Source organism: Ursus americanus, chromosome 4 (genome assembly GCF_024610735.1).
Source record: "Ursus americanus isolate L20-20 chromosome 4, mUrsAme1.1.p, whole genome shotgun sequence".
In the NCBI taxonomy this organism is placed as follows: domain Eukaryota; kingdom Metazoa; phylum Chordata; class Mammalia; order Carnivora; family Ursidae; genus Ursus; species Ursus americanus.
This window is the reverse complement of record NC_142130.1, coordinates 32,234,219-32,253,130: the sequence shown is the minus strand read 5'-3', so window position 1 is coordinate 32,253,130 and position 18,912 is coordinate 32,234,219. Positions and strand designations below refer to the sequence as shown.

The window sequence follows — 18,912 nt, the reverse complement described above, 5'->3', positions numbered from 1 at the left end:
ACACAATGAACTATTATATAGCAGTCAAAATCAATGAACTACAGTGACATACGGTAATGTGACTAAATCTTACCAATGTAATATTAAGTAAAAAGCTAAGGCCCCAAAGAATAAATACAGTTCAATAGCCTTTTTAAAAGTCAAAACACAAAATAAAAAAAATAATTTATAGGTATATAAATTGATACAAAGAAACTACATAAAAAGGGAAGCAGTGTAATCATAAAGCAGGGATTCAGGATAGGGCCATCTGGGGTGAGAGAAAGCAGAAGGATGGGACAGGGGGACACATGGCTAATGTAGGTTGTTATCACATTTATTAACTGACTGCTTTAAATGTGTGTAAACCCAGACTTGGGTGTAACTTTTCCCAGAACTTTTACTATAGCATTCTCTGAGACTTTCTACAACTTTAGTTCTAGAATTTCCTGATAAAGCGGACTTTCATGTAAATATGCTAACATCATGTGGCATTAATTTGGGATCATACTGTATGTCAAAAACTGAAGTTCATGCATTTGTAGAGATAGAAGCGAAATCCCAATGATTAACACTGCTCCTTTCTAAAAAAGTATAACCCTTTAGTAGGAAAATATGAGAAAATTTGAACGGAATATTTTTTATATAAATGGAAGTTGGAAGTCATAACTTGCGTTAAAAAGCTCCTTCATTTCACTTTTAATTCACAGAAGTTTTCTCAAGTTTGAAAATTCCTGGAAGTCAAATATTATTTTGAATAGAGTAACTAGTTTTCCACAGAACTAACCTAGATACCCCCCCTCAGAGAGTAGTACTGATTCTATTGCTTTACCATTGCACTAATCCCAACCTCCTTGTTCCCTACTGCCCTAGTTCAGGCCTGAACTTGCAAACTAGTAACCCAAAGGCACATTTCGCCTACAGACAAACTCCTTTTTGGCCTGTGTAATGTTTACAACAACAAAATGTTACCAATATTTAAAAACTGGAAGGTGTACTTAAAAATGCAGACTCCAGCTTCTATTGCAAAATCAGCATATCGGGGAATTCTAGGCCTATATGCCCATTTTGCAACACTCAATTATAGAAAAGGTGAGACCTCCCTTTTTGGATGAGCTTTCCAGTTCAGAGAGTTTCTGCCATTCCGCTACAACCAGCTCACTTCACTCATTGGCATTACCTGCTTGGCCTCTATAGGGATTTCCAAGCTCCTTTCATATCTGTTCTTTCACTCTTGCCTCCAGGATGGTACACACCCCATTCCCTCTCCACATTGTCAAAAGTCGTTTTCTAAGCAGGTTTGGTCAAATCACTTCTTGATTTGCATATTCTTAACTTGCTCGTAATTGTTCCAAGGATAAAATCCAGAATCTTTAGAACGACACTTCATGATCTAGGGTGTCTGTTCACCAACACCATTCTGTTCCCCACCTCGTCCCAAGTTCTTATTACTGCTCAGAACCAGTACTTCCCAAACCAGCATGCTTCCTTATGCGGGGGCCACTGTTTCCACTTTCTCTTCTCCTGGCTAATTCATACGTATCCTTAAAAACTCTGCTCTGACATCAGTTCTCCAGAAAACCTTCCCCAAAAGCCTTTTCCCTCCTCCTTCTCCTTTGTGATCCCAAAGCAACCCGTGCTCTTCAGTTCGTGAGCTCTTCATTTAAATGCTTGAGGTCCCCAAACATCACCGACAGCTGTTAAGCCAGGGAAGGCTGAAGTGGGGTTAACAGTACGGGATTAAGACCAGCGTTAATTCCTAGTCTAGACTTCTGATCCCGTCGGGACCCAAGTGTGCAGCGTGACGGGAGTGTGTAAGGCTTCGCACCCTTACGCATTCCAGAATATAGCATTAGTGTTCCCTGCCTAGTGTACGGCCGCGAGCACGCAGCCAGGGCCTGCATCCGCCGCGAGCGCGGCCTTGGATTGGGCAGGGCGGAGCATGCCGGGAGCGGCCGAGTCTTCGAAGTGCTTGCTGGGAGTTGTAGTTCTTGGTGCCGGAAGTGGGGGTGGCAGGGATAGAAACCGCAGCTGAGACTGCAATCACCGCGCCTGCTGTCAACCCGGGTGTAGTGCATCACCCTGAGCCCACCCACCGAGGGTGCCTCCTCCGTTCCCTGGGGCTTCGGGAGTCCTGAGGGACGAAGTGGCAGGGACGCCTCTTTTCAGAGAGGCGACGTCGTAGCCCCGGATGCGGCCGGAGGGCGCGGGAATGGAGCTCGGCGGCTGCGAGGAGCGCCTGCCGGAGGAGAGCAGGTGGGCTGGGAAGGAAGGGCCTGGAGAGTCGGGGGCAGATGGATGTACCCAACCACCAGGAGGGTTGGGAGGGCTCGGAGAGCACCGGGAGAAGTGTTGGGCTTGATGGACTTTAGGGCGACTGTTTTGGGCGACTTGTTTGGGAAGAAATTGTGAGAAGAGGGACTGGCAGGGCGTGGATAGGACGGACGAGGGAACGGGTTTAATGAGTGTGGGTAGAATATGCTGAGGGCAGGGGGAGCAGGAGAGGAGGTGGATATTGAGAGGTGCTGGGTGAGATTTTACAGGCCAGAGTCTATAGATAGGAGTAGGGCACAAGGTTGATGGCCCGAGTGAAACTTGCGGTGACAGCATGTCGGACCAGTATTAAAATTGGTGGTGTAAGAATTTCTGGGCGCAAAGGTTAGGCATTATGACTGGCCTAGAAAGAAGCTTTGGCGGGGACAAGTGTGAGGAAGAAGACGAGAAGGAGAGCCTGTGTATGAAAGTGGACGATTGTAATGGCCATGGTGTGGGGGAGGGGGCTTGCTAATGAAACTAGAAATTGTGTGCGTGTCTCTGTCAGAGTGGCAGGGTCTTTCTGTCATTTCCTTTTCATCTTCAAACCTTTCTCTCCTTCCCCACAATGCAATTAAGCAATTTCACATTTATTTATATGGAACTATTGTCATCCAGTTCATACCCTTTAGAAATGGAGGATTTAAGATTTTACAAACTACTTTGACTAAATGGTGACTTATTCTATGTATAGGTGCTTCCCATATTTAGAATTTGCTTCAGTGAGAAAACATCAGCAGGGGGAAATTAATGAGATATTGTGCCCAGGTGAAGACCTGGCTGTTTTTAAGTTTGACACGTCTTTTATCTACACTGTTAGCTTGTGGCCTGGTATACGAAATGTGGGCCAACAAGACTGGGTTCCTGCCTGAGATGTATGAATGATGAGTTCAGTGAAACTGAATATCTTACTTCCCTTTTCCACGTTTCAGTTTCTGCTTGTGTATATTTGGCTATTTATTCTTCCTCCAGATGTCCGTGAAATGCTTCATGTGAAAGGTCTCATATGAATTTTAAAAAGTTTTTGGTTCATTTTTCTTTTCCTTTACCAGATCATGTGAGAGAGGCTGGGTTGGAAATTCAAGTTCACATTTCCTCCCCATCTAGCTGGGTTAGTTATTTATTTAATGAATTTAAATAAACACGTATCACATGCCAGGCCCTACTTAGGAGCCTTACAAGTATTAATTTATTTACTTCTCATGACAGCTGTATGAGACAGGTATTATTATTATCCCCATTTAATAGATGAGGAAGCTGAGACATGAACAGGATAAATAACTTGCCAAGTTCCTGCATTGAATCCTGGTGGAACTGGGATTCAAGCCCAGGCAATTTGGCTCCAGAGTCTGCACTTTTTATACTTATGTTATGCTGCCTCTCATTATGCTAATATACTGTAACAAATGTATAAGATAATGAATTTTATGGCATTCTTTGCCTGTCATTCAGGCCAGTAGGACAACTCCTTTGCAGGTTTATTTTTCTCTCTATTATTTTTTTCCATGCTTACCTCTCTCTTTTTTTTTTTTTTAAGATTTATTTATTCACCGGAGAGAGAGAGAGAGGGCAGGGGGAGGGGCAATGGGAGAGGGAGAGAATCCCAAGCAGACTCCCCACTGAGTGTGGAGCCCAACACTAGGCTCAATCCCACAACCTGAGTTGGTCGCTCAACCAACTGAGCCACCCAGGTGCCCCTTTAATGCTTGCCTCTTAACCAAGCAACTCTAGTTAAAATTTAATTTCTGGAGTGGGACTATCCCCACAAGGTCACTGGTATTGTTGCTATAGCCTACTCTTTGTTGGTGGCTGGTTAACTCAGAATGTGTTGTTTAATGAGGTTTCATGGCACCAAAGGCCTCCTTAGCTCCAAATAGACAACTGGCATGTACAAATTTGTGCCTGAGAATTGAGGCATTGTGGCTGGGTCACTGCTAATCTAACTTTCTATCGTCAATAAAATACCCAATTCAGAAAAAATCTGCATGGTGAGATAGCATCGTTTTTTAAAAAAGATTTTATTTACTTATTTATTGGAGAGAGTGAGAGCATGAGTGGGGAGGAGCAGAGAGAGAGGGACAAGCAGACTGTGTGCTGAGCACAGTGCCCAATACAGGGCTCAATCCCAAGACCCTGAGATCATGACCCAAGCTGAAATCAAGAGTCCGATGCTTAACCGACTGAACACCCAGGCGTCCCAAGATGGCATCAGTTTTATATATAAAGGGTGTGTGTATGGGGGCGCCTGAGTGGCACAGCGGTTAAGCGCCTGCCTTCAGCTCAGGGCGTGATCCCGGCGTTCCGGGATCGAGCCCCACATCAGGCTCCTCCACTATGAGCCTGCTTCTTCCTCTCCCACTCCCCCTGCTTGTGTTCCCTCTCTCGCTGGCTGTCTCTGTCTCTGTCAAATAAATAAATAAAATCTTAAAAAAAAATAAATAAAGGGTGTGTGTATGTGTGTGTGTTTTATATATTTATATATATTTTGTATATAAAGGATAAACTTATCAATATATTTTCTGGAAGTGGTAGATGTAGTGAAATGTGCATAAGCTTTATAACCAAATAGGCCTGCATTTGAATCCTATCTCTACTGCTTAATTTGGCTCATCCATCTGAGTGGGGAAAATAATGCCTTCCTGACTGGTAACTTGTAAGGTTTTGTTAAGATAATGTGCATGAAACTCTTCATGGAGTGCCTGGTATGTGCTAAGTGCAAAAAATGTCTGCTTGCTGTCTTCTCCCCAGTTTTCTTGAAATAAGGTGGGAATGTGCTTTTCTGGTGGCTGTTCTCAATTGTACAGCTTGTTCTTCCTCCTTCCAAGGCTCCTCTTGAGTTCAGCACACCGAGGATCAGAGTGTTAGCCTAGCTTTTCACTCTGTCCTTGGAGTGTAGTTGTTTCATAGGTTCCCTTCATTTTCATCTAGCTAGTTATCACTCTAGCAAAATGCCATACTGCTTAGAGTTAATGCTTCTCTTTCTTTAGTTGGGTAGTAAGTGCCAGTTTTTGGAGATTGTCTGGTGAAACTACTAAACAATGAAAGAAATGGTTCTTCTAGCATTGCTCTGTCACCCTAGACTGCTTTGGGCTATGCAGTCTGAGCTTGGAACCCAGCTCTATGAAGTTTTCCTGGTGCAGTGATCCAGATGGAGTCAAAATTCAAGTATTAAAATACTTTTTAGTGTCTTCAAACTGAGCTCAATCCATTGGTTAAAACCTTTTCATCTTCTTTTCTCTCTCTCAGTTAATAGCATTTTTCACTCAGCAAACCCAGAAGCCTCAAAGTGAAATTTGGTACTTTGCTCTTCATTTCCCATATCCAGGCAGTTTCCAGGTCCTATGAATTTTGTTCCTGATTTTTCTCCCTCAAAACTTAATTTTTTTCTCCATTTCCAAATATATTTGCTTATATTACTAAAAAATCCAGGGAGTAGTATTGCTTCAGGCATGGCCAAATTTATGTAGATGCTTAAACAAGAATTTGTTCTTATCCATGGGCTCCTCTTCCCTATGTGTTGGCTTCATTCTAAGGCCGACTTTTATACAGGATTACCCTAAGCAATCCCAACAAAAACAAAACAAAATAAAACAAAGCAATCTGAATAGGTATAACAAAAACAAAAATTCAGAGGCTGGCTATTTTTGGATTGACCTGAGTTATGTTCCCCTTCTTATAATCAGGGTATGGAATATGCTGCTCAGTCAGGCCTAAATTACGTGCCCAACCCTGGATCCTGAGGCAAGGGTATACTTTCTTGGAACTTCATGGACCAGAGTAATTGGGAGAGGGGTGATTCCCCGGTGGAAAAGGAGAGTTCTGTTACCAAAAAAAAGGGACATGAATTCCGGGCATGGAATACATAAACAATATATTCATCGAGGACCCTTATTGTCTCTAATTGTGGACTATCTCAGTAGCCTCCTAACTGACCTTCCAATCTGAACTCTGGCCCCAATTCCAGACAGCCTCCACACAGCCACCACCTTAATTTTTCGGAAGCAAAGTTACTATAGTATTTTGCTCAGAAATGTTTAGTCTTTTCTTGTTGAAAAATAGAAAATAGTCAAAACTTGTCCCTGACATTTAATCTGTACTTTAATCCCTACGAAGTTCCCAGTTTCAAAACCATGGCATTCACTCACTCTTACATGTTCTTCCTCACCACTCTCATTCTTGCTTCTCCACATTCCCTGCAGTCCCTCCTTCTTTGCCTGGAGGGCTATTAGTCATCTTTTAAATAATGCTCCTTTAGAAGGCATCTCTGACCTGCCCTTTTCCATCTCTCTTTGTAACACTTCTCTCTGCATAGCATAGTTATGTAAGTGCCCATTTCCCCCATTTCATTCTGAATATCTTGAGAGATGGGGACTCTTCCTCTTTAACCACCATAAGCTCAGTGCCTAGCACAGTGCCTAACATAATTGACATTCAATGAGTATTTATTCAAGGAATTTTCTGGAAATGTTAACAGTTTGGTCATGCCTCTTATAGTTGGGCAGGTGCCAGTGGTACTGTTGCCTTTGGAAGGGCCTCTTTTTCCCCTTTCTCCCTATTCATTTTCACTTTATTATATTTATCTGCATTTTCTATTTTCTTCCCTTTCTTTCTCTTTTTTATTTGACCAAGGTAGGGGTTGACAGTTTATGTAAAACTATTAGTAAAGCAGGAGGATCAAATAATTTTTGAGTAATCCATACTACTAGTCCAGTTATTAGTACACCTACCCCCATTGCTCACTGTCCCCTCTCCCCCCGCAACATACTCTTGAAGCTTTGGCGGGGGGGGGATGCTATTGTCAGAGCCCAGGAGAGGGAGGCCTATCAGCAGACAGCGGAGACCCTAAGCTGAAGCTTTTCCCAGTCTATCCTCCCCACAACTGGTCTGCTTTTTTTTTTTTTTTTAAGATTTATCCATTTATTTTAGAGAGAGAGAGCACACAAGCAGACTGGGGGAGGGGCAGAGAGAGAGAGAGAGAGAGAGAGAGAGAATCCTGAAGCAGACGTCGTGCTAAGTGTGGAGCCTGACATGGGGCTTGATCCCAGGATCCCGAGATCATGACCTGAGCCAAAACCAAGAGTTGGCTGCTTAACTGACTGCACCACCTTGGCACCCCTGTTCTGTTTTTTATAGCTGCTTTATCACTTCTTTTATTTAATGGAATCTTTTTGTGTGTGTTTTGTAATCCTTCCTCCCTAAATTTCACCAACCTACCTGGGTGGTTATAGACCAGCTCTGTCCAACATAATAGCCACTAGCCACATATGGCAATTTAAGTTTAAATTAATGAAAATTAAATAAAATTTAAAATTTCATTCTTTAGTCACACTAACCAGATTTCAAGTGCTTGATGGCCACTGGGGCTAGTGGCTGCCATATTGGACAGCACACATATAGAACATTTCCAGCACCATAGAAAGTTCAATTGAACAGTGCTGTTGTAGATTTAATTTTGAGTTTTTCAGGAAGCAACTAGGTCATGCTTACATGTTTTTAGTTCCTCTACATCAGGCTCACTTGAAGTTTAACCCACACTTGATGAGAGGAGAGAAGGTTATTAAAGGAAATCATAAATTATTAGTGACTAAATAGGGACTTGAAAACTATCCTCAAAATTTGTAGGGCTATGAAATTCACAGAAATCCTGCTAGATTGTAGGAGTGAGGTGACTGACTTTTTTTTTTTTTTTTTACTGGAAAATAGCAGAATCCCATAATTTCTAAAAGATTCTAAGACAGTCTCCCTGTGAGCTTTCTCACTTGGATACTTTTGCGAAGAAAGCATTAAGAACCATAACGTCATTCCCTCATCCCCTAAAATACCATGGCGTTATTTTTGCCTCCTCAAGAGTCCTTTGAGAGTTTTAAATTTTCCAAGTTTTTTTTCCCTATTTGTTCTACTTTTGTTATTTGCTCACTATCTTATTGCTTTCTGGCCAGAGAATATGCCTGTACTTCTGCTTTGGTGGATTGATTGACTTTTTTTTATTGTGTGTACCTTTGTACAAGGCTAGTTTTTATGAATGTCCTATGCTTAAAAAAAAGTGTTCTTTAGGAGGTAGCTTTCTAGATTTAAAGAACAACATTATTATAATATTATTCAGCTCTTCTAATCACATCTTTACTTTTGGTTTTCATTATCTGAAAACTAATCTCCCATTACCATTGTTTTTTCTTTTCTATTTTCATTTTGTTAAGACTTTATTTTTAAGTAATCTCTACATCCAAGGTGAGACTTGAACCCACAGCCCTGAGATCAAGAATCTCATGCTCCACTGACTGAGCCAGCCAGGTGCCCCTCAATTCTCTTTTTATATGTATATAATTTATATATATATATAAAATTTTTAAAAAGATTTATTTATTTTAGAGAGAGAGAGAGAGAGAGTGTGTGTGTGTGTGTGTGTGTGTGTGTGTGTGTGAGAGAGAGTGCACAGGATGGGGAGGAGCAGAGGGGGAGAGAGAGAGAGAATCTCAAGCCAACTCCTTGCTGAGCGAAGAGTAGAGCCCAACGCGGGGCTGGATCTCATGACCCTGAGATCATGACCTGAGTTGAAATCAAGAGTCGTCCACTTAACCGACTGAGCCACCCAGGGGCCCTTATTTTATATATTTGAGGCCATGTTATTAGATACATAAAATTAGTGAGAACTGTATCTTCATTATGGCTTCTTTGTCTTTTTAAATGATTCTTGTCTTGAATGCATCCTTGTTGTAATATCATAATTTCTGCTTACCTTTTTGCTTGATTGGCTGTTTTGTTTTAAATAGTTGAGTCTATTTCATTGACTTTTATTTTTATTTCATATCTGTTTTATCTTAATTCTGTCATCTTTTAAAAATGATTTTTTTATAATGTTCTTTTGCTTTTTCTTTGCCTCAGCGATATTTAAGATAATCTAGTCTTAGTTGTAACGAGGATTAGCTTTTACTTTAAAATAGGATCCCTAAAACTGGAGGCAGTGGAAGCACTGTCTTTCCTCCTGTGCCTTTGCTATCGAAGGGTTGGTGTGTGCCTCTTCCTTGCTTGTAAAGCATTCTGCTACCCAGACAATGTAAGATGTGACTGTAAGGTAATGAGATTGGCTTTCTTCTATGACTCATGAAATTAACTTTATTGTTTTGCAATAAAACCTTTATGTTTCTACCATTCTAATAAGAAAGCAGGTTTGAGTCTCTGTTATATACAAGGTACCTCCAAATCTGAGGAAGTCTTCCTAGCTTTCTAGCTTAAGCAAGAGTACCCTGAGCGTGATCAGGCCTTAGAATCTATGCTTACTAAGAGGTGATTTGACCCTGGTTGAAAATCAGTTGAGATATTCTTTAGATGCAGAGCACAGTAATAGATCTTAATTTGTGTTGCAGACTGTCCATTCCCGATAGTTTTTGGCAGATTTTTCTCTGAGGCAGAATGGGTAAGACTTTATTCAGGTACCCCTTCTGGTGTTGTTGGATTTATTATATGTATGCAGTGGAAATTCAAAGAGAGAAAAGGACAGAGAAAAGAGAAATATTATTATCTACCCTATGATGGTGCTTTCTGTAGATTATCAATTACACTGGGGGAACTGAAGCTTAAAGAATTTAAATGGCTTACCCAAGGATGCGTAGCTAGTATGTGGAGAGCCAGGATTCAAATTCAGATTGGCCTGACTGTGAACCTTGTTCTCTTTCTGCTGCATGACATTTTCTCCCTCCTTGTTATTACAGCACATAAGGCATAGAAAAGACATGGTCTCTGTCCTTAAGGAAATAAACCACGTACAGTAACAATTAAGTGGCAATTTTTTTTAAAGGATAATCAGGAGCAATGGTATATTGACAGCATATATTATGGGGTTTCTAACAAAAGAGTTAGAGCTGGTCAGATTATTTAGAACTTCTTAGGAGAAGGTTGAATTAGAGCTGAACCTGAATCCCTGAATGAGACAAGCAAGAGAAGCATTCTAAGTGGTAAAGTCTGCATAAATAAAATCAAGTAGGTATGAGGTTGGCATGTTTATAATAGAGTGTGGTAGGAAGAGAGACTATTTTCAAATTGAGGAGTCCTGAGAGGGAAAGTTGGTATTTAGATTGGGGCTACATAATGGAGACTTTTTGAACTCCATACCGAGGAGTTTGTATATCATCAGTATTTAGGTTTCTACAAGGGATTTTCCTATTGGTAAATCTGCTCATTGTTGACATTCAGTAAATTTGATATCATTCAAATGTAGTGTGATGGGTGAGGCATTTGTTGAATAAATTTGAAGTTACAGGTATGCCTAGGAGTACTACTTATTTCCCCCTAGACATTAAGATTCTGCTGTCAGCCATTAAAGAGATGGGACTAGCCAATGGTTGGGTTCTCCTAGGTGCCCCGGAGCTGAGAGACTATAGTAAAGTCAAGCATGTTTTTTATATAAACATTATTTACTTAAAAGCATCCTAAATATTTAACTGCATACTCTACAAGTTAATACTATATAATTAAAACCAGAAAATATGGAGCCAGATAAGAAGAAAATTAAACAAATTAAATGTGGTAGTCTCTTGTTACTTAAGCGTTACCAATAATAATTTCACTTAACTATGTTTTCCTCTAGTTTAAAGAAGGAACCTATCACTTCTTTTCAGGGAGTTCTTTTTAGTATTAAAAGTCCCAGGTGTTTGCCTGACCACTGACCACAGTCTTTCAGCATAAGATGCCCTTGACACTTCGGGATTTAAAAAATCCTTGATGGTACTTTCCAGCCTCTTGTTTGCTAACTTTGTTCAGATTCGTGATCTTTAATTAATTGCTAGAACTGTTTAGGAAGGGCTAAACAGGGACGCTGGTTGAGTGTCTGCCTTCAGCTCAGGTCATGAGCCCAGGGTCCTGGGATCGAGTCCCGTATCAGGCTCCCTGCTTGGCGGGGAGCCTGCTTCTGCCTTTGCCTGCCGCTTGCTTGCTTGTGTACGCTCGTGTGTGCTCTCTCTCTCTCTCTGACAAATAAATAAATAAAATCTTTAAAAATAAAAAAAAATTTAAAAAAGGAAGGACTAAACAGTTTCTCTTCTCTGTATTTCCCTCATAGAACCAGAGGTAACCATTATTACGTATCTCCATTTCTCTCAGTATTTTTATGTTGAGATCATAAATATAATTTTATATTCTGCCTTTTATACTTAAATATATCATTAACTTTGGAAACTTTTCCTAATCAAAAATTTGATTGGTTTCACGATATTCCATCATTTGGATATCACATACCTTTCTTCACATTTCAGGGACCAAATCATAATCTGACTTGGGACAACCTGACCTTCAGTCTTGATTTCAGACAGATACCACAATTCATTGCAGATAAATGGCACACTGTGGAGGGGGTATGCCAATAGGTTGAAGCTATTTCCATGTCCTTCCTTTTTTTTTTTTTTTTTAAGATTTTATTTATTTATTTGACACAGAGAGAGAGACAGCCAGCGAGAGAGGGAACACAAGCAGGGGGAGTGGGAGAGGAAGAAGCAGGCTCCCAGCGGAGGACCCTGATGTGGGGCTTGATCCCAGAATGCTGGGATCACGCCCTGAGCCAAAGGTAGACTCTTAATGACTGAGCCACCCAGGTGCTCCTCCATGTCCTTCCTAAAAAGGTCACTGGGGATCCAAGATATGCCAATATATCTTTCTTGGATTGAATCTCACTTTACAATTATTATGTATTTATTATTTGTCATATATTTAACTTGTTTTTCGTGATTATGTATTAGTTATATGGCATAGCACTTTTTATTTTATTTATTTTTTATGTTTTAATTTAAATTCCAGTTAGTTTTTTTTTTTTTTTTGGATTATTTATTTATTTGACGGTGAGAGAGACAGCCAGCGAGAGAGGGAACACAAGCAGGGGGAGTGGGAGAGGAAGAAGCAGGCTCCCAGCAGAGGAGCCGGATGTGGGGCTTGAACCCAGAACGCTGGGATCACACCCTGAGCCAAAGGCAGACGCTTAAAGACTGAGCCACCCAGGCGCCCCTAAATTCCAGTTACTTATATAGTGTAATATTAGTTTCAGGTGTACAATATAGTGATTTGACACTTCCATATATCACCTGGGCAATAACACTGTTTTAAAAAAATAACATTGGTGGGGCACCTGGGTGGCTCAGTTGGTTAAGTGTCCAGCTCTTGATTTCAGCTCAGGTCATGATCTCAGGGTCATGACATCCAGCCCCGCACCAGCTCTGTGCTGGGTGTAAAGCCTGCTTAGGATTCTGTCTTCCTCTCCCTCTGTACCTCCCCTCCCCTTGCATGTGCATGCACTCTCTTTCTCTCTCTGAAATGAAAAAAATACATAAATAACTTTAGCTTGTAACTTTCCTGTTTTCACCTGGAGTGTCACTTTTTAAAAAAAATTCCAGTATAGTTAACATACAGTGTTATTTTAATTTCAAGAATACAATATAGTGATTGAGCAATTCTATGGGTTACTCAGTGCTCATCATGGTAAGTGCACTCTTAATCCCCATCATTTATTTCTTCCATTCCCTCCACTCACCTCCCCTCTGGTAACCATCAGCTTGTTCTCAGTTAAGAGTTTATTTTTTGATTTGTCTGTTTTTGTTGTTGTTTGTTTTGTTTCTCAGATTCCACATACAAGTGAAATCATACGGTATTTGTCTTTCTCTTCCTGACTTATTTCACTTAGTGTTATACTCTCTAGATCCATCCATGTTATCACAAATGGCAAGATTTTATTTATTTATAGCTAATGTTCCATTGTGTGTGTATATAACCATTTCTTCTGTATCCATTCATCTATCAATGGACACTTGAGCTGCTTCCATAATTTGGTTATTGTAGATAATGCTGCAATAAACATAGGGTTGCATATATCTTTTCAAAGTAGTGTTTTCATATTACCCAAAGGATATGGGTAGTGGAATTACTGGATTTTTGCTTTTGTTTCCCTTGCCTCAGGAGACATATTTAGGAAAAACACTGCTACAGCTGATGTCAGAGAAATTATTGCCTGTGCTCTTTTCTAGGATTTTTATGGTTGGTCCATAATCCATTTTGAGCTTATTTTGTATATATGTAAAGTGATCCAGTTTCATTCTTTTAAAGCATGTAGCTGTCCAGTTTTCACAACACCATTTTTTGAAGAGACTTTTTCCAGTTACATCTTCTTGCCTCCTTTGTCATAAATTAATTAACCATATAATCGTGGGTTTGTTTCTGGGCTCTCCATTCTGTTCTGTTGACGTATATGCCTGTTTTTGTGCCTGTACCATACTGCTTTGATTACTTCAGCTTTGTAGTATATCTTGAAATCTGGGATTGTGATACTTCCAGTTTTGTTCTTCTTTTTCAAGATTGCTTTGGCCATTTGCGGTCTTTCCATGCAATTTTTAGGATTATTTGTTTTAGTTCTGTGAAGAATGCTGTTGATACTTTGTTAGGGATTGCATTAAATCTGTAGGTTGCTCTGGGTGGTATGGACATTTTAACAGTATTTGTTCTTCCAATCCATGAGTGTGGAATATCTTTCCATTTGTTTGTGTTGTCTTAATTTCTTTCATCAGTATTTTATAGTTTTCAGAATACACATCTTTCACCTACTTTGTTAGGTTATTATTAGGTATTTTATTATTTTGGTGTAATTGTAAATAGGATTGTTTTCTTAATTTCTCTTCCTGCTACTTCATTATTAGTATATAGAAATGCAATGAATTTCTGTATATTGATTTTGTATCCTGTGATCTTACTGAATTTATCACTTCTAGTAGTGTTTTGGTGGAATCTTTAGGGTTTTCTATAAATAGTATCATGTCATCTGCAAATATGGAAAGTTTTACTCCCCCCCTTTTTTTAAACCAATTTGGATGCCTTTTATTTCTTTTTGTTGTCTGATTGCTGTGGCTAGGACTTCCAGTACTATGTTGAATAGAAGTGATGAGAGTGGACATCCTTGTCTTATTCCTGATCTTAGGGGAAAAGCTCTGTGATGTTCTTTGTGGGTTTTTCATATGTGACCTCTATAATGTTGAGATGTGTTCCCTCTAAACCTACTTTGTTGAGGGTTTTTGTAATGAATGGGTGTTGTACTTTGTCAAATGCTTTTTCTGCATCTTTTGAAATGATCATGTAATTTTTTAAATTCTTCCTCTGTTGATGTGGTGTACCACAGTGACTGATTTGTGAATATTGAACCACCCCTGGATCCCAGAAATAAATCCCACTTGATCCGTGGTGAATGATTATTTTAATATATTGTTGCTTTTGGTTTGCTAATATTTTGTTGAGATTTTTGTATCCATGTTCATCAGAGATATTGGCCTGTAGTTCTCTTTTTTTTGTAGTGTATCTGGTTTTAGTATTAGGGTAATGCTGGCCCCTTGAGTGTTACTTCTGATTGTGACTTGGCAAGCTTGAGACTAAGCTGGCACTTAGGAAAACTTTTTCCTTGAATAACCTTATTTGAGTTGCTTAAGCAATTTCTGTTCCTCTTTAAAGGAGGAATGAAGTCAAAATCCTCCCAAAAGAAAGTAGGTAGGACTTTATTCTGAGGTTGTTGCTATAAGTGATTCAGGTAGTGATGGATTACGCTGTCCCTTGCCACTCAGGCCTGGTTCTTCCTTGGCACAGGGTGAGATGCTTAGAAGGACTTGCTTTTTAATTTATGGTGCTTAAGGGAGAGCACTGTGTGCACTTGCAGAAGTGGCTCTGCAAAGGACTACTTTGAACCTAATATACTTCAAAGTCCTTACCTTTGGCCAGATAAAGGTTACATATGAATCCAAGGTGATACTATTCAAATAATTGTTACCAAACAGGTTTAACCCAAGAAAGACTGATCTTACTTGCTGCAAATGTGGTTCAAGAATGCAGAGGCGTATCTGATTTCTCATGGTGATCTGTTTACTTGCATCTAAGATTCAGGTATGAATAGATCAACCCAACCACTGTGTGTGGGCTTCAACTGAATTTAGCATTTCTACTCTCTGAAAGTGGTAACTGTGTCATTTACTTTTGTTTGAGCATATACCAAATATAAATGATTTGGTATATCTTAGAATAAGAGCCACATTCTTTTGTAGCTTTGATATCTTAGGGACACTATAGTATGGGGAAGGAAAGTTCCTTAGCTTTGTCCAGAAGTAGGTAGTAGATCTGAATGCTCAGGTTTCTAGGATCTCAGTACTCTTTATATAATTTTGGAATCACAGCCTTAGGTAGGATGATGCGGTACTTGGTGTCTGCTTTCAGAATTTATCATGATGTTCTTTGACAGTTAACCTTGTAAGATCAAGAATAAATCAGAAATATTGCTCAGCCATCAAAAGATTGAAATCTTGCCATTTACAATGACATGGATAGAACTAGAGGGTATTATGCTAAGCAAAATAAGTCAGTGAAAGACAAATACCATATGATTTCACTCATATGTGGAATTTAAGAAACAAAACAGAGGATTATAGGGGAAGGGAAGGGAAAATAAAAGAAGATGAAAACAGATGGAGGCAAATCATAAAAGATGCTGAAGTCTAGGAAGCAAACTGAGGGTGGCTGGATGGGGAGGGGGGGGATGGGTTAATTGGGTGATGGACATTAAGGAGGGCACTTGATGTAATGAGCACTGGGTGTTACATGCAACTGGTAAATCACTAAATTCTACCCCTGAAACTTAATAATACAGTGTATGTTAACTAAATTGAATTTAGATAAACATTTTTTAAAAAAGGATAAATCAGACCATAGATATGCAGAATCACTTTAGTAAGCAAACTGCTCTCAGACCAGTTTAGTAAGCAAACTGCTCTCAGACCCTCTCAGACCTAAATGTGAAAACTGTCAATCTGAACAGGCCAGATTTACCCTAAGGAAGCATAGGAAATGGAGAATCACTGAAGCAAAAGTTGGCAGTCAACTGGCCTGTGATGGCAGTTTCTCACAGTATAACAATAAATGGCATTTTAATGTCCATTTAAGTCCTATGTGCATCTTAGTTATCTTGAGATATCTCTAAGGACTGGTATGGAAATAGAACAGGGCAGTGGCCAACAAGTACGTAGAGAGGTGCTCAGCATCATTAATGATCTGGGAAACGCAAGTCAAACTGCAATGAGTTATCACTTCACACCTGTTAGAAGGGCTGTCATCAAAAAGATGAGCGATAACAAGTGTTGGTGAGAATGTAGAGAAAAGGGAACCCTTGTGCACTTTTGGTGGGAATAGAGTGGTGCAGCCACTGTAGAAAACAGTATGGAGATTCCTCAAAAATTAAAAAAAGAAATACCAAATGATCCAGCAATTTCACTCCTGGGTATGTAACCAAAGGAAACAAAAACAGGATGCTGAAGAGATATCTGTACCCCGGTGTTCACTGCAGCATTATTTATAATTATAATAGAAACAACCTTAGTATCCACTGAAGATGAGTGGATTAAAAAAAAAGTGACACACACACACACACACACACACACACACAGGAATATTATTCAGCCCTTAAAAAGGAAATCCTGCCATTTGTGACAACATGGATGGACCTTGAGAGCATTATGTTAAGTGAAATAAGTCAGCCAGAAAGACAGATACTGCATGCTCTCACTTATATGTGGAGTCTAAAAAAGTCAAACTCATAGAAACAGAGAATAGATTGATTGGTATTTGCTAGAGGTGGGGGTGTGGGGAATGAGGGAAATGGGTGAAGGTGGTCCAAAGGTACAAACTTCCAGTAATAAGATACATAAATTCTGGGGATGTAATGTATAGCACGGGTGGCTAGAGTTAACAATACGGTGTTGTATATTTGAAAGTTGCTAAGAGAGTAGATCTAAATGTTCTCATCACAAGAAAAATTTTGTAAATATGCTAGGTGTTGAATGTTAACTAATTTTATTGTGGTGATCATTTTATAATATATATGCATATCAGGTCATTATGTTATACACCTTAAAGTAATATGTCAATTATATCTCAGTAAAATTGGGGAAGAAAGAAATGGAGCAAGTGAGTTTGGTGACTCGAATGTTGAATGGTGTAAGGTTAAGAAAGCCTGATGTCTCCCAGTTTGAATAAATTCTTGGTTTTAAGGACTTGAGAGCGGAAGACCAGGTTGAGATTCATCTGGCTTTCTCTTTTTAGATGACACTCCTATAACTGGACCTAGCTTCATTAATTTTATTTTATCTGTCTTTACTGTACTCATCCACTTTTAAAAATGACTCAGAAAATGTACAAATAAGTTAGTTTTGAATACTGATAGAAAGGATTCCAATTTAGCACACTTCTACCCCTATAGGTATTTAAATAATATAAGATAGTATGGTGGAAGTTCCCTGAAAAAAATTATTCCCATGACTGTCCTTGAAAAGTATAAAGAGTAGTAAGTATTCCAATAAGAAGTGGAAGGGCAAGGTAGAGTGTGCAGTACAACAATTTTCAGACTTTTCCTCTCAGTACTTCAGATGGTTCAGAAGAATTAAGCCAAGAGTTGACTGATTTGGGGGGCATGTCCCAAAGTTGCTCAATGTAAACAAAACATTTTTGTCTTAATTTTAGCTTAAAAAACTATGGGTGATTTGTATAGTGAATATAGTGAATAAAAATTCATTTTTGACTTTTTTGTTTGGAAAAAGATTTCTGGTTTTGAGCAAATGCCCTCATCTCTTTATATGTTTCTCATGTACTATCCTTTCCAGAAAAGGATCTTGATGGGTCGCACTCCTAGAAATACAGGGTTATAGGTTACTTATGTGAGAATTAAATGAGATAATAGATGAAGATTACCTTACAATGCATAATATGCCACATTAAGAGTGAGGTTTTGTGTTTTTTTTTTTTAAATCTTAGTGTTCTTTACAACTTAAGTTCTCTCAGAATTGGGTTTTATGCCCAAATAAAAAATTAGTAGGGGAGAAAATGTTAGGACGTAGGGCAGGAGGCTTCTTGGCTTAGACTTTCTTTGACATGGTTAGGATCAAGTACAACAAAGTTAACTAACCATTGGTATAATTGATGCCCTTGCAGGAGGGAGCACTGGCAGCTGCTGGGTAATTTGAAGACTACCGTGGAGGGTTTGGTGTCAGCCAACAGTCCCAATGTCTGGTCCAAGTATGGTGGCCTGGAGCGGCTTTGCAGGGACATGCAGAGCATCCTCTATCATGGGCTCATCCATGACCAGGTATGTAAACCTCTTCTTTTTTGCCAGATTGACTGTACCACTTGTTGGAAAGAAACAGTTGCATTAAGTTGTTGGCAGGGAGAAGATGAAGGCTATTAGTCTGTGAGCCCTTGAGGGTAGATCTGTTATATGATGAGGAGGAAGAGGACAATAAGGGCAATGATGATGAATTGCTAGGATTTTTCTCTTAGGACCACCCTAGGACACATCTGAAAAGTATTTACAGAATATTATCCTTTTTAGAATATCCTCTGAGCATCATTTTGTAGATAACTGGTTGATCCTTGGGAATGGTAGTTTTAGTTATAGCTTAATTTTTAAAAATATAAACTTTATTGATGTTGAGTTTATTTTCTGTAATATCCTCAAGCACTCTGATAAACTTTGAGTATTGATAAGGAGTGGAATGTAATAATACTCAATGGTTTTTGCTTCATCTTTGGCAATTACTCCATTTGTGGTGTTTTAAATAAGGTTCA

General features: G+C 39.4%; 1 protein-coding gene across 8 annotated transcripts in view; it reads left to right on the top strand.

Moving 5' to 3' along the window:
* Nucleotides 1-1,982: 1,982 nt before the first annotated feature.
* The window catches only part of RUBCN (rubicon autophagy regulator), a 58,965-nt gene continuing 42,035 nt past the window's right edge, over nucleotides 1,983-18,912 (top strand). For all 8 annotated transcript variants that reach the window (XM_045812565.2, XM_045812564.2, XM_045812563.2 and 5 more), the window contains exons 1-2: nucleotides 1,983-2,235; nucleotides 18,280-18,433. In XM_045812565.2, coding sequence (XP_045668521.1) covers nucleotides 2,171-2,235; nucleotides 18,280-18,433 — 219 coding nt within the window. In that variant the 5' untranslated portion in view covers nucleotides 1,983-2,170. The remainder of the gene's footprint in view (nucleotides 2,236-18,279; nucleotides 18,434-18,912) is intronic.